This window comes from Chenopodium quinoa, unplaced genomic scaffold, assembly GCF_001683475.1.
Source record: "Chenopodium quinoa cultivar QQ74 unplaced genomic scaffold, ASM168347v1, whole genome shotgun sequence".
In the NCBI taxonomy this organism is placed as follows: Eukaryota; Viridiplantae; Streptophyta; class Magnoliopsida; order Caryophyllales; family Amaranthaceae; genus Chenopodium; species Chenopodium quinoa.
The window spans coordinates 318,725-334,267 of NW_018742953.1; the positions used below are offsets into that span (position 1 = coordinate 318,725).

The window sequence follows — 15,543 nt, forward strand, 5'->3', positions numbered from 1 at the left end:
TGAGACGTCTCCGCCAAGCATGCAATTTCTAATTACTGCGAATAAGATTAATCTAAATATTAAGGTACAAAAATACTCAACGGTACGCGAACCGTATTTAGATTTACAAAAATACGTAACGGAACGCAGTCCGTATTTTCAATCCTAGTCGGGTCCCACTAGTTGCCATTTCCTCAAAACCCTGTTACATAACAAGCTTTCATTCACCCATTCACTATATGTGAATGGCCCATGCATTTTACGACGAAAAACAAGTAACAATGCACAACACGCGAAAACTAGTAACTAACTTAGGTGGTTAATCCGATTAACACGCCTAATTAAAACTAGTCAAAGTTGTTTAACATATTATGAATTTTAAGGTGCAATTCGTTCACGAAATTTCCGAAGCTCCTACTAAATTCCGCATCCAACTTAATCAATCTAATTAATTAAGCCGGTTTAACCCATAATTTGTCAAAATACATTGCAAGTGCCGGAGCTACTGAGGCCTAGCCTCGTTTAAATTTAACTAATTAAATAATTAAAATGGCAAAACTTTTGCAAAAGTCATAGCCCAAAAATTTAGCAAAAACGACCCACCAAAAAACTTGTGGGCTGCGCACTACGGCTGCTATGCAGCCCTTGGTGTTGCGCCTACTATGCTGGGTGCTAGCATACTCGCCCAGCGTAGCACGCTACGCCTAGCCGGCACTAGCAACACGCAACGCATGGTGCGCATGCTAGCATGCTTGCTGGCGCCTGACAGCGTATGGCAGGCTGGCTGGGGCTTGCTGCCATGCTGCCCAGCAGCTTGCCCAAGCAACTCCAACAGCCTAGCCTACGCACTTAGCAACAGGCAGCACACAACGAGCCTCGCCACACAGTACAGCAGCATTACGAGGCTAGGCACCATGCGCATACCTAAGGCAGTAACATGTGGGCTGCGTGGGCAGCCCGGCTAGCCTTAGTTGCGCTTGGATGTTCTTGCCCCGATTTGCGTGCCATTTTTCGGGATTTTAATCTCGATTTATGTGTAACATAAAATTAATTTTAAATTTATTTTAGAATTAACTTAAGGCAAAAGTGAAAATAAAACAAGTCTAACTTAATTAAATTCAATTTTAATGGTGCACAAGCCTAAATCATCCAAAATTACCTTTGAACAATTTAGGTCTTTCTTGATGCTTAAAATTGAAAAAGGGCTATACCCATAATCAATTTAACTAACATGTAAATTAATACTGAGTTTTGACAAAGTAGGGAATTGGAAAATAAAACCACTCATCCAATGAAAATTTTTCCAACTTTTAACTTGTGCAAAATGACAAAAAATTACATCTTCCAATATGAAGATTAATCATGATTTAATCACAAGTACTTAAACTTTAAGGATTTTAATCAACCAAAAATGACTAAATCCTACATTAGTTCAACATGGAATTTAGAATCAAAGTTCCAACCATTTAAACATTTAAAGATTGGATCTTTAATATACTAGGAACTTTAAAATTTCACATTCACATTCAGTGCAATTGATTTGCATGATTGTGAAATGACAAGTTTATGTAAAAATTGAACATACCAACTTAAGTACACATTATGACTTCATAACCATGCTTAAAGGGATTTAAAATTGTTGTAGATTAGGGATGCAACAATGCATTTAATCTACCCTTGACATGCTTAAATTAATCAAGCCATAAAGATTTAAAAATTTTCGTCAAAAACGAAAAAACCATCGAAAAAAATATTTCTGGGTGGATTTTGGCTTCTGGACAAACTTGAAAGGATCAGAAACGATTTAAAACATCGATTCCACCCAAATATCACTATTTTTGAGTCAAAATCTGGGTTCGTTAGCCAAAATTTTTTAAAAAATACGAGATTAAAATAATTAAAACGAGCTTCTAATCCAATTAGAAGGCACAACAAGAAATTTAAATCCATTTTAAACCACCTTAATTAATTACAAATTGCAATAATTAAAAAGAACGCGGCTCCGATACCGCTTTAGGGTTTCGTAGAGACCGTCTCTACGCGGAATAGAAACCCCCCAAGACCCGCCCCAATAATTAAAGCAATAAAGCATGCGTAAACATAATTAAACAATAATTAAGAGAAGGGAGAAAGATGTTATACCCTTGAAGCGTGCTTCGCTCGTAAACCGAGCTCTTAATTCTAAGCTTAAAGCCTCACAAGCGTGACGACATCCAACAACTTGTACCCACGACCCGACCAGAACGGTCTTCGTCTCGAGGGTTAGTCAAGACTTGACCAAAGATAAAACTAGAGTTTTACGAACTTAAAGGTTTTCTTGATAATTAGAGATTCCTTTTTGAGTACCACTTAAGTTGATTTCCAAATTCCCAATCATGGGGTATTTATAGAGAAATGCAACTTGCACTCCCGTTCATGATCAATGTGGGATAGTTTGCATTTCTAACTAATTTATTTAAATCAAAAATAAATTAAAAGATAATGCAATCAACAATCAACAAGTGGCATATGGAGAGGAGAGGTTAGGTGAGGACCATCACCAAGGGGGGGACCATTGCCTTGCTCCCCAAGGGTTGGCTCCAAGCCTTGGTCCCCACATCTCCAAACCGGCACCAAGGACAAGGGCAGGCTGGCAGCCTGCCTTGGCTGCCTAGGCTGCCAGCTAGAGCTTGGCACCAAGGCTGGGAAGCCAGCCATGCAACGCAACAAGCACGCACAGCCCAGTCAGCGCATCCGTGTTGCCTGCGAGCTTGCTTGCTATTGCGCAGCGTGCTGCCATGCAAAGCGCCTAGCAAGCTACGCATGCTTTGCGCCAGTGCTGGCAAGGCCTAGTCTTGTGAAAGCAGCAGGGTACTAGCGTCTAGAACGCATGGCATGCTAGTCTTGCGCCTAGCAATGCGAGGTGCATGCTAGCTCGAGCTAGCCTAGCAACCACATGGCTAGGAAAGTGTGATGCTATGGCTTTACTCAAACTTGGTGCTTGTTGATTTTGCGACGCTCGGTCTCGACGCTCCAGGCTCGATATCCGACGTTTGTGTTCGTAATACTCTAGTGACTCATCAAATCCTTCGTATCGGCAGTTCGTTTGGGTTCGACCGGAAGGGTTCAGTCAAGACAAAGCTGTAATATTAATTGTTCACTAATATTACTAATCGGAAGCGGCCTCCACCCAGGAATTCCGATCACTTGATCTCACTGAAAAATTAGCTTCCTGATAATTCTGAACCCTTTATCAGTATAATATAGTTATTGGAAGGACACCATTCCTTTCATAATTAAGTAAACTTGGGAGAAGTATTGATGTTTGATTTGTGATTAAATTGATTGTATGAGATTGCTTATTAGTTCTCCATGATAGGAGTAACTACCCTAGAATTCGGAGCTTGATGGCATGTTATGCTTAGTTTGACATGGAAATGTAGATTAAGTATGTCATTACTTATTGCAATTTGATTATGTATCTCCTATTGCTAAACTAATGAGGGATCTATGTTTAGGAGTGTGACTTGTTTTCCTAATTGCATGAGGTTGGTTTTACATATAGTCCTTGCTATCTCTTATTTCTATTTGCTCCCAATATGCTTGATTACCATGGTTGAGTGGATCCCATTCCTTAGTACTTTTAATTACTTGATTTAGAAAAATAGTTTGTTTGTCTACTTACGAACCACTAATCAACAAAAGTTTTCGAACTAGCTTGCGTATTAAGATCTTTAGCGATTACATCCAGTTCCTTGTGGACCAAACTCTTACTTATCATTGTGCTTGGTTTGTGAGATGTTTGCTTATAAATGTGTTTGAATGAGTGTGGAATGTGCGACTGTTCTAACACGCGTTCAAAATGGCGCCGTTGCCAGGGAACGGTGTTGTTGATTGCTATCTGATTGCTTGAGTCTAGTTCACAAAAAAAAAAAAACACAAAAAGTGTTTTCTTCTTGGCTACACTTAAAGCCTTGCTACTAATTGCACTTGTTGAGTGTGTATGCGCAGAACCCATAACAGGATTTTGGTGCCTTACGATCCCGAGATTGAACAAACTTTTAGAAGAAGAAGGAGAAGGAGATCCGGTTCAACGCCGTTAACTACTTACCCAACTAGAGAGTTCAACTTCAAGGAACAACAAGACCATATGGGTGATCCACAGCCACCACCTCAAAGACCTTTGAAGGAGTTGGGAACTCCGGGAGCTTATAGAGCTTCGAGTGGGATTGTTCCCCCAAACACCCAGGCCAATGATTTTGAGATTCGTCCCGCAATGATAAATTTGATTGAGAGGAGACAACTTAGTAGAGCAAAACACGAGAGCCCTCTTGCACATTTGAACGAGTTTTAGAAATATTGCAACACGGTCAAGGTGAATAGGGTCACTCAAGAGTTTGTGAGGCTAAAGATATTTCCTTTATACTTAATAGGAAGGGCTCTTGAATGGCTTGAAAAGGAGGTGAGACCCAATTCCTTGAGAACTTGGGATGGGGTTAACATGGCTTTCTTAGGGAGATTTTACTCTCAAAAGAAAACCGTAGAAGTAAGGGCGTTGATCCAAGGTTTTCGACAAAGGGCTAGTGAGACTATCTACGAAGCTTGGAGAGTTACAAGGAGTACCAAAGAGAGTGCCCTCACCATGGAATCCCAATTCAACATACCAAGTTTTACAAATCTTCTATGGAGGCTTGAGTCCTCAAGGCAAAACAAGCTTGGATGCGGGAGCCGGTGGGCCAATCATGAATAAAACCGAAGAGCAAGTGATTGAGATCATTGAAGATGTGGTAAGACACCACATGGATTGGAAAGAAGGACAGAGGGAGTCTTCAAGCAAAGGAAGGAGTGCGGTTTACTCCGTTGATCATCTCAACGCCATCAATAATTTGACGTCTCAAATCGCCAACCTTGGCAAGGAGATGACATCAATCAAGGCGAAGCTTGAGTCCTCCTCTTCACAACAAGAGCGTCCCTCCCAATCTAAGGGGAGAGGTATGAGTTCTAACCCTTCTACTTCTACATCTAATAACATGCCAAATGGGTGTTTATTTTGTGAAAATTGTGGATCATATGATCATGACACCTCTTCTTGCACTTATGATTCTCATCCCCAACCCCAATATGAGAATGGTAATGAACTTGAAAATGAACATGTCAATGCTTTATCTTATGATAATAGACCTAGGAATGACAATCAAAGATATTTACCACCTAATCAAAGAGGGCAAGGGGGAAATTCCTATAATTAAAGAGGAAATTATTATGATTATCATAACCAAAATTCATGGGGTGGTAGAAACCAAAGGGGCCAAAATCCCCAAGGTAACTACAACCAACAAGGTGGTTATGGTAACCATAACCATAATAATCAAGGGAATTATGGGAATCAAGGCCAATACCACCAGGGGGGAGTTCTAATAACAGGAACAATTGGAATAATAATGGTAATAGTGGCTTTAACAACCAAAAAGCTAATTCCAATGTGAGAGGTCCTAGAGCACAACAAGACAACTATTACACTGAAGCACCTCCACAAAAGTCTAGCCTAGAAGAGATGATGGAAACCCAAGCCAAAATGTTTAATACCATCATGGCCACTAGTGACAAGAAGTTCAATGAGGTTATGACTCACAACAAAATTCTAGAAACCCAAATCTCCCAATTAGCCACTGCCATTAAAGAAGGAACTAGAACTTCTAAACTTCAACCCCAAGGGCTTGACCCCAAGAGACAGGTGAATGCCATTTCTACTAGGAGTGGGAAGTTGTTGAAGGAGAGTAAGCCAAAGAAAACCAATGAGAGAGTGACCATGAATGAACCGTCCCTTGAGAGTGAGTTTGAGCAAGAAGATGAGAGAAGTTGTGGAAACGAAAAAGGTGATGAAGTTGAGAAAGAAGTTAGAGTTGAAAATGAAAGAGAAATTGAAATAGAAAAGAGAGTACAAAAAGAGAAAGAGAAGGAACCAACACAATTGCAAAAACTTCCATATCCTCATAAGTTTGTGAGACACAAGCTAGATGTGAAATTTGGTAAGTTCCTAGAATCCTTGAAACAAGTCCACCTCTCAATACCCTTTACCGATGCCATAAAACAAATGCCCAATTATGCTAGGTTTCTAAAGGATATTGTGAGTGGAAGGAGAAGTTGTGTTGTTGTTGAAACGGTGAACTTCACTGAAAGTTGTAGTGTTATCATAATGAACAAGATGCCTCCAAAGTTAGGAGATCCGGGTAACTTTTCCATTCCTTTTGCCATAAATCGAATACAAAATGATAATGCTTTATGTGACTTAGGGGCTAGTGTTAGCCTTATGCCATATACAGTTTACCAAAGACTTGATATAGGGGAGCTTTTTCCTACCAACATTACCCTCCAATTAGCATATAGATCAATCAAATTCACTAAGGGTAAGGTAGAGGATGTTCCTCTAAGGGTTGGAAAGTTTGTTATACCGGTTGATTTTGTTGTGCTAGACATGGATGAGGATGTGCATAATCCTATCATTCTAGGGAGACCTTTTCCAGCTACTTCTGGTGCTTTGGTTGATGTGAAAAGTGCTAAAATTACACTCAAATTCGGTGAAGAGGTTCTTGAGTTTGATTTGAATGAAAGCATGAAATATCCTAGTTCTACTTTAGAGAAATGCATGAAAATTGACACCATTGATTGTATTGTGAATTCTATGCAAGAGCACTTGTTCTCTACTAACAATGCCCTTGAGAATGTCTTATTAAACAAGGAAAAGATAGGTGATCAAAGCAAGGAAATGGCGTTGTATGAAGAGTTGCTTGATGAGAATGTTGAAGGAAATGTTGAGCAAGCTTGCATGGGAATCACACCCAAACATGCTATGGAGATTTCCCCTACAAAGGAAGGTAAGGGTGTGCTTATGGTAGAGCTAAAACCTCTACCATCACACCTTAGGTATGAATTTCTTTGACCCAATTCCATGTTTCCTGTTATTGTGAATGCATCTTTGAATGAACACCAAACTAGAATATTATGTGGTGTGTTAAGAAACCACCAAAATTCCTTGGGCTATACCCTTGATAATCTCAAGGTTATTAGTCCCGCTATTTCCGTGCATCACATAACGTTGGAGGAGGGCGCAAAGCCATCCATAGAGAGGCAAAGGAAACTCAACTCTCAAATGGGGGAGGTGGTGGTGAAGGAAATCACCAAGCTCCTAGATGCCGACATCATCTTCCCCATTTTGAGCTCAAGGTGGGTTTCCCTCGTGCATGTTGTTCTTAAGAAAGGGGGTATGACCGTAGTTGAGAATGAGGAAGGTGATCTCATCTCAACTAGGACGGTGACCGGTTGGCTATGTTTATAGACTATAGACGTCCAAATACATCTACCAGAAAGGATCATTTCCCCCTCCCCTTTATAGATCAAATGCTTGAAAGACTAACTAGGCACAAGTATTATTGCTTTCTCGACGGTTATTCGGGTTTCTTCCAAATTCCCATAAACCTGGATGACCAAGAGAAAACAACCTTTACTTGTCCTTATGGAACTTTTGCTTATAGGAGAATGCCATTTGGTCTATGCAATGCACCCGAGACGTTTCAAAGATGCATGATGAGCATATTTGGTGACATGCTTGAAGAGGAAATGGAGGTATTCATGGATGACTTTTCGGTTGGTGGCCTTTCATTTGAGGATTGCCTGACAAATTAGGCAAGCGCTTGGAAAGATGCGAAAAAGGTAATTTGGTCTTGAACTGGGAAAAGTGCCACTTTATGGTTGAGGAAGGAATTGTCCTTGGGCATAAGATCTCCAACAGAGGAATTGAGGGGGGACAAAGCCACGGTTGAAGTAATTGAGAAGCTACTACCCCCTCTCAATTTGAAGGGAGTAAGATCATTTCTTGGGCATGCGGGGTTTTATAGAAGGTTTATCAATGACTTCCCACTAATTGTTAGGCCCCTTAATGCTCTTCTTCAAAAGGAGGCTGATTTCATGTTTAATGAAGAGTGCCTCAATGCTTTCAACAAGTTAAAGCAAGCTTTTATTTCTACTCCTATTGTGCAAGGGCCAAGATGGGATTTGCCCTTTGAGCTTATGTGTGATGCTAGTGATGTAGCTATTGGGGGTGTGCTTGGACAAAGAGTTGAAAAGAGACTTCATGTGATCTACTACATGTTCAAGACCTTAAATGAAGCTCAACAGAACTACACCACAACGGAGAAAAAATTTATTGCCGTGGTACATGCTTTTGAGAAGTTTTGGAACTACCTCATTGGTTTCAAAACTATAGTCTACACTGATCATGCGGCTATTAGGTACCTTGTGGCAAAGAAAGAGTCCAAGCCTTGTCTTCTTCGTTGGGTCCTATCACTCCAGCAATTTGATGTTGAAATCCGTGACAAGAAAGGGGCTGAGAATGTAGTTGCGGACCATCTCCCCGTTTAAAGAATGTGCAAGCAAGTGATGATGAGGTCCCCATATGTGATGAATTGCGAGATGATGTGCTTTATGTCTTGAATGAGGAAGAGCTTCCTTGGTTCGCCAACTTGGTGAACTACTTGGCATGTGTGGAGTTTCCTCCCGATTTCTCCAAGAATCAAAGGAAGAAACTTAAAAGAGAAGCAAGACATTATGTGTTGGATGACCCCATTCTCTACAAAAGGGGAGTAGATGGTTTGCTCTGAAAGTGTGTTCCAAATGAAGAAGTGCAAAGTGTGCTAAATATGTGCCATTCCGATCCTTGTGGAGACCACATGGGGACAAACAAAACAGCCTTGAAGATCTTGCAAAGCGATTTGTGGTGGCCGCACATCTTTAAGGATGCTTGGGGGTTTGTGAAGACTTGTGACCGTTGTCAACGAACGGACAACATATCCAAGAGAAATGAGATGCCTCAACAACCAATACTTGAGTTGGAGGTATTTGATGTATGGGGTATTGATTTTATGGGACCATTCCCTTCTTCTCATGGGAATCAATACATCCTTGTGGCAGTCGACTATGTCTCAAAATGGGTTGAAGAAAGTCATATTTCCGAGATTTGGGATTCCTAGAGCGGTGGTAAGTGATAATGGTTCACATTTCGTGCATAGTGCTTTTCAAAGAATATTGAGGAAGCATGGAGTTCATCAACGGTTTGGTTCGACCTATCACCCACAAACTAGTAGGCAAGCGGAAGTGTCCAATCGTCAAATTAAGTTGATTCTTGAGAAGACGGTTGCAAGGAATCAAAAAGTTTGGTCGGAAAAACTTGATGATGCTCTTTGGGCATATAGAACGGCATTCAAGACCCCTATAGGCACAACCCCATACCGACTTGTGTATGGCAAATCTTGTCATCTTCCGGCGGAGCTTGAGCACCGAGCACAATGGGCCATAAAGAAAATAAATTTCGATTTGGGAAGTGCAGGAGAGCAAAGATTGCTGGATTTGCATGAGCTAGAAGAGCTTAGATTGGATGCCTATGATTGTGCTAGCGTATACAAGGCCCGGTCAAAGGAATGACATGATCGGTACATTGAAAAGAAGACATTTCTTGTGGGTGACAAGGTACTTCTCTACAATTAAAGAATGAAATTGTTTCCCGGGAAACATTTGTCAAGGTGGAGTGGTCCTTTTGTCGTCAAAGAAGTGTTCCCTCATGGAGCCATGGAAATTTCAGATTTTGATGGACTGAGATCGTTCAAAGTCAATGGGCATCGCCTCAAGCTCTACTACGAGGGTGCTCATGTTGGTTTGATTGAGTTGGTACAATATAATCTTACCTCCTAAGTGAGGAAGTCGTCAAACTATTGACGTTAAAGAAGCGCTTCTGGGAGGCAACCCGAGTTTCTAACCCTCCTCTATTCTATTTTCTTGATGTTTTTCATTCTTCTTTCTACAACTTTGGATTGATGGTTTTGTGTATTTGGTTTGTGTTGGTATTCTTGTTTGCCTTGCCTTCAAAGGGAATGCATTTTCCATGTACTTTTGGCATGATTGTGTGGTATTTTAGTGTGTCTTAAGGAGAAGTTTTGTGCAAATATTTCAAATTTGAGGATTTTAGGGGAGTTCGACCGAACTCCAAATAGGTTCGGCTGAACTTTTCAAAAGTTTAACTGAACCAATTTTGAGTTCGGCTGCTCTTGCGCTAGAACTCAAAATGGGCTGCAATTTGTCAGATTCAGGAAAATCCGGTAGCTCGACCGAACTTTTCAAAAGTTTGGTCGAACCTCTGATGGTCCGACCGAACCTCCCAAGAGTTCGGATGCTCCTGTTCTGTCAAATTGGGCTGCAATCTGCGAGATTCTGGAAACTTTTGAAGTTCGACCGAACTTTTCAAAAGTTTGGTCGAACTTCTGATGGTTCAACCGAACTGTTTCATGGTCCGGCCGAACCTTTTTCGAGTAAGCTCCCAGAAATTATAAAGCGAGGGCCGCAGATTTCTCACTCCTCCTTCATACTTTCGGCCCTCTCTCTCTCTTCTCTCCTCCTTCTCACTCTAAAACTCCATTGTCACCCCTCCTTCAACCTCAAATCTCCATAAAAATCACTCCAATCTCTTCTCTTTATCACTTCTTTATCATCCACTACTCAATTCCTACAATCTCTTCAATTTTTCCCCAAATTCTAGGGTTATAGTGACTTGAAACCTTTGGATTTCTACTTGCTTCCAATCAATTATGGTATGGTTATTCTAGCTTTTGCAAGTTCATTTCTTCAATTTCTCTTAGTTTTACCATGTTTTACATGTTCAAGTATGAATTGTGGTATAATTGAAATTGTTAGTCATGGCTTGTTTGATTTATGTGGTTCTTGGGATTTCCTTGTTGTAATTGGTTGGTTGTTGATAAAGAACTTGTTTCATGATGAATATGCATGTATGCCTTGATTTTTCATGATTTCAAATTATTTTCTTGAATATGTTGATCTTCACTAGGTTGCTCATGCTACATTTTGATTGAGAAATTCTTAAGTTGGATGTAATTTTGTGATTATTACTCATTGTTCTTGGTTTGATTTTGATCAGTTTTGAGTGAATTTCATGAATTTTAGGGGACATCATGCCCAAATTCGCCTAGGCTTTCTTAGGATTTGCATATGATTTCCATAGGAATTTTAGCTCATGCCTTGGTTTATAAATGTCCATTAATGCCTTGAATTATATTATTGTTACCATCTACATCTATTTCACAACTCATGGCTTTTACTCTCATTGCATACACTTTTTTATCTTGGCAACCTTCTTGTGTCTCCTCTTGGATTGAATCTTCCTAATGTTAGTTCTTGGTGATTTTGTAGATTCACAATGCATCTTTTTGGCAAAGGCAAGTCCAAGAGGAAGAGGACAGGTGAATCTTCATCTTCTAATTTTCCTCCTCCACCCGGCATCAATGATCATGGCATCATCGCTCCGAACAAGCACTTTTGGGATGTCTATAAGACCCTTATAGACCGTCCTATACGATCGACAAGGTTCTTCTGCGGTAACACCTTAAGAAAGCTTCGCATCATGGATGAAGTAGTCCGGCTCGCACAAAACTTTGGTTGGGGCGAGTTCATCGACGTCCACGTGCTCACACCTATGAGCGCGTCACATTGGAGTTCCTTGCTTCCCTTCGCAAGGAAGTCATTGAAGAAGATGATGAAGGGAGTGAATCTCAAATTGTGCTTCACTTTCGCATGTTCAACGAAGACCATTCCCTAACCGAGAGTGAGCTCAACGACATCTTTCATTGGCAAGCAACCGAGTTATATCGACCCTCCGATATGACCTCAATATGTCGCATCCCCTATAATGAACAAGAATGGTGGTGTAGCATCTCCACCAAGCCCGTTTTTCGCACTAACACCGCAAAGGTCAACAACAACATTCATATTATTGCTTTGAGATACTTTTCCCGGTTCCTTCAATACGCCGTATTCTTCAAGGCAAACCTTGGATCTATGGTGAAAGATGAGGTAGCTTGCCTTTACTTGGCCGACACTCCTCAGCGCTTAAAGTTCCAATGCTCCACCATTTTTATCTCGAGATTGTTGGACACTTGAGATGGGCGGCTTGGTGATGAGATACACATGGGGGGCATGATCACTCTCATTGCGCTTTCTTTGAAAGGTGGAGCTTACAAGGACCAAATTGATTTGCTCCCCCATGTGCTCCAAAACAAAGAAGAAGAGGCCGTCGGCTAGCCTCCGTATGCTCTCTCTATTGTTGCACTCAGAATCGCAAAACTTATCCTCTTGGTCGATAATGGAGAAGAATGGTGTTTCCTCCCGGATCCCCCTCACACTTCGGTTGATCCTTCTAACCCACTGAGGTGGAAGATTAAGGAAAAATCATGTCCGCGGTGCAATCCCTTCTCCTTTTAATATGAGTGCCCTCACCAAATGGAGCATCCCATTCCCCCCCCCCCTAGTGGGGGAGGTGAGACATCTTCTTCTTCTTCCTCTTCTCCTTTTAATATGAGTGCCCTTTGTAGTACCCTCAATGGTATTCTTCATGATAATCAGGCTTCTATTGAACAATGGGGGTACTACGGAAGGGTGAACTATGATAATCTTGTGCAAGCACGCGTTCAAACGCCCAATGTTAACTATCCCTACCACCCGCCTCAAGAGGGTTCGGTTCCACATTAGGACCCCTATGACCCTAACAACCCCACCCCAACACCTATGCTTATTGGGAAGGTCCTATCGACCCATCCCAACGTGTTGGTACCCAGCCATACAACCCATATCGGCCGGGTGGGTGTGACTACGCCTATGATCCGGCATGTCCATCAACCCCGAATCCTTTTGATGGTGGTTGGGGTACCCAAGGGTGGCCCTATGAGCACTTTAACCAACCCTTCTATCCATTCATGGATCGCCCTGGGTTTGATTTCATCAACCCTCCTAAGGAACAAGAGGATAGAGACCCCCAATGAGGGTTTTCTCCCTCCTTTCCCCACGGATTTTCATGCCTTTCACTTTTGCTCGAGACGTGCAAAAGACTAGAGTGGGGAAGGATGTTCCTTTTGGTTGAAGTGTACATAGGAGGGTAGTGTGGTAGGATGGTAGCTTGTGCATATGGAGAACCATAGAGGATAACGAATTTGTTGTAGTTAGTGATGATTTTTTTTTTGGTTGGTTATATATATTTTTTTTTATTTATGATGGATGATTCTTATGATGATGATGTTATGGTGTAAAAAAATAAATTAATAAGTTGTTGTTCCCTGTTCTCTCTTGATCCCATAATCCAAATCCTATAATCCAAATCCCATAATCCAAATTTTGTAGATAGCTTTTTATCAGTCATTTTGTTTTGTTTATAATTCTAGTCTTTTTCTTTTGTTCACTAACTTTTCTTTGAATAGTTGTAGTGTTTCTTTTCTTTTGGCTCACTTTCCTTGTAGCTTGAAAACGGAAACACAAAACGATGGAATAAGGAGCAACTCAAGCTCCGGAAACCTTGGTGAGATCGCAATATTTGTCTTCTGTTCTAATTCAAGCAACATTTGGTGAGATCTTTCCCTACTTTCCTTTGTTTTCCTTTGTGTGCATAGTTAGTTTAGACTAGTATGGAGTTTATTGTTCGAGATTGTTTGCATTTGATTCCACGGAATCTGGTGATCGTTGGTATTGATGCCGAACGATCTTTGTTTGTGTATTGGGAATTATATGTTTACTAGCCTCTTATCTCTCTTGTACTCCTTCCTCTACCTAAAAAAAAATAAAAAAAAAATTTGAAAAATGAAATTTTTTTTCCTTTTTGTTCAAGGCAAACCACGAAAAGCTTAGTTGTTTCATTTTCATTTCGAGCATACTAAAGTTGACTTGTGTGTTTGAATGCTTTGCTTCTTGATTGTTATAGGTTTGCATGCTTTGGGATTGCCATTGGTTGACTCTACGACATGTTCATGATAAGGTAGTTGTTCTAGAACTCGTAAGGCCCATCGGACCCAAATTCACTTGTTTGTGGTAAGATGGTGTTGCTCTCATTAAGGGATTTGAAGCCCTAGAGATGGTTTTTTGTAACTCGATGTGAGCTTTACTGTTCAAGCCTCCAATATTACTTGTATGAGCGGCGTAGGATCCTCACTAAGGCATGCTTAGATCTAGAACTTGGCGTTTGGCTCCCGAGATCGAGACCGAATTAACCTATGAATGACAAAGGCATTCTTCATTCGGTGACAATTTTTGTTTTCTAGGATTAGCTTTTATTTTTATTATCTTTTGTATTATTGTTTGCATTTTCCCTTACCATGTTGAGTCTTCCCCACCTTGATTATAGCACATTACAAGCCCATGGCCCTTTTGTTTTACTTTCACCCTTAGAATCGTGAAGCTCAAGCCATGAAAGCTTATTGTAGTTTTGATTTGAAATTTGGAAGGGAATGGTTCTAAATGGATAGTGAAGTAGTGATTTTTATGAATATGTGTTCAATGAAAGCGAATGTAAATCCTAGAAAAAGCCTTCCATAGTGTAAAAAAAAAAAAAAAAAAAAAAAAAGAAGGAAAGAAAAAAAAAGGGGAAAAAAGAGAGAGTTGATGAATGAAGATGTAAGAGGAAAATGAAAGCTCAAAAGTGTTTGGCAGTGTAGTTCAAGTTTGTGGCAACGTAGTTTGAAAATTGGTAGATGATTTATTTTGAAAAAGAGGCTTGATCACCCTTTGCTTCATGATTAGGCTAAGCACCAATTTCAAATTTTTCCACACCCTTACCTCCTAGCCAACGTTACAACCCTTTTGATGCTCTTTTGACCTAGGTTGGTTGAGTCACTAGTCGGTGGAGTGAGCTGGATCTCAAGCATATGGAGAGGGCATGACTTGGTAAGTTGTCAGGTTCCTATATTTTGCAGTATTTTATATTTGTTCCGGCTCCTTCGAGGAGTCACATGATGCTATCTCCAAGGGCGGAATTGAATCTAGATGAGGGAACACAGTAAGATTGTATGGAATGCGGGGAGAGTGGTGCATGTTAGAGTTCTCTATGCTTAGCATGACTTATCCTTCAATCAACCTTCGGCATCCCCATGTATGCTCACTTCTACTAATCAGAAAGTTTGGCATTCATTCATGGTTGTTATCTCTAAAAGCTCGACTTGACTTTGATTTGTGTTGGATTTGTTACTTCTCTTTCCCCTTGTTTTTGGTTTGTCTTAAACACAATTTTGTAAGAGTTATTGGGTATGCTCTTTGGAAACCCTCCCGAGATCACAACCCGTCCTCATCGGCGACCTTGGGGTTTAAATAGCTTGTTGCTTTTGCTAAAAGCAAATTTCGGCCTTTCTTTTGTTCCTTGCTTGTTTGAATAACTAAATCTTTCTCCCTTGTTCATCTTCTATTGCTTTGCTCGAGGGCGAGCAAAGGCTTAGCGTGGGGGAGTTTGATGAGTGACATTTATGTCACTCTTTGGGGTAGTGTTAGGTCTCTTTCCTCCTATTTTTCTACCTCATTTCTCCTCTTATGGCTTCTTTTTTTTGTTGATGAAAAGTATGCTTATTTGCGCTTGTTTTGATATTCTTTATGCATTATTTTATCATCCCCATGCTCTTGTGATCTTTGCTATCTTTTGCAGGTTTCATGGCGGTCCTAAGCACGGTGGCACTACTACATTTCAGAGCTAATACAACGGCTTTTTTGTTGTAT

The 15,543-nt window shown here is 40.6% G+C and overlaps 1 protein-coding gene across 1 annotated transcript; it reads left to right on the forward strand.

Annotated features, from left to right (window-relative positions):
• Positions 1-4,700: 4,700 nt before the first annotated feature.
• LOC110728679 lies at positions 4,701-7,641 on the forward strand. Its single transcript, XM_021908320.1, has 3 exons — positions 4,701-4,950; positions 5,430-6,882; positions 7,491-7,641. The coding sequence occupies exons 1-3, from the start codon at positions 4,701-4,703 to the stop codon at positions 7,639-7,641; spliced, it is 1,854 nt and encodes a 617-aa protein (XP_021764012.1).
• Positions 7,642-15,543: the final 7,902 nt, after the last annotated feature.

Excerpts from the sequence above, each read along its gene's own strand:
- LOC110728679 (XM_021908320.1), top strand. The coding sequence starts at position 4,701 with ATGAATAAAACCGAAGAGCAAGTGATTGAGATCATTGAAGATGTGGTA. Across the intron at positions 4,951-5,429 it reads CTCCCAATCTAAGGGGAGAG|CTAATTCCAATGTGAGAGGT; the intron begins GTATGAGTTCTA and ends ACAACCAAAAAG. Across the intron at positions 6,883-7,490 it reads CCTCTACCATCACACCTTAG|GAGAATGCCATTTGGTCTAT; the intron begins GTATGAATTTCT and ends TTTTGCTTATAG.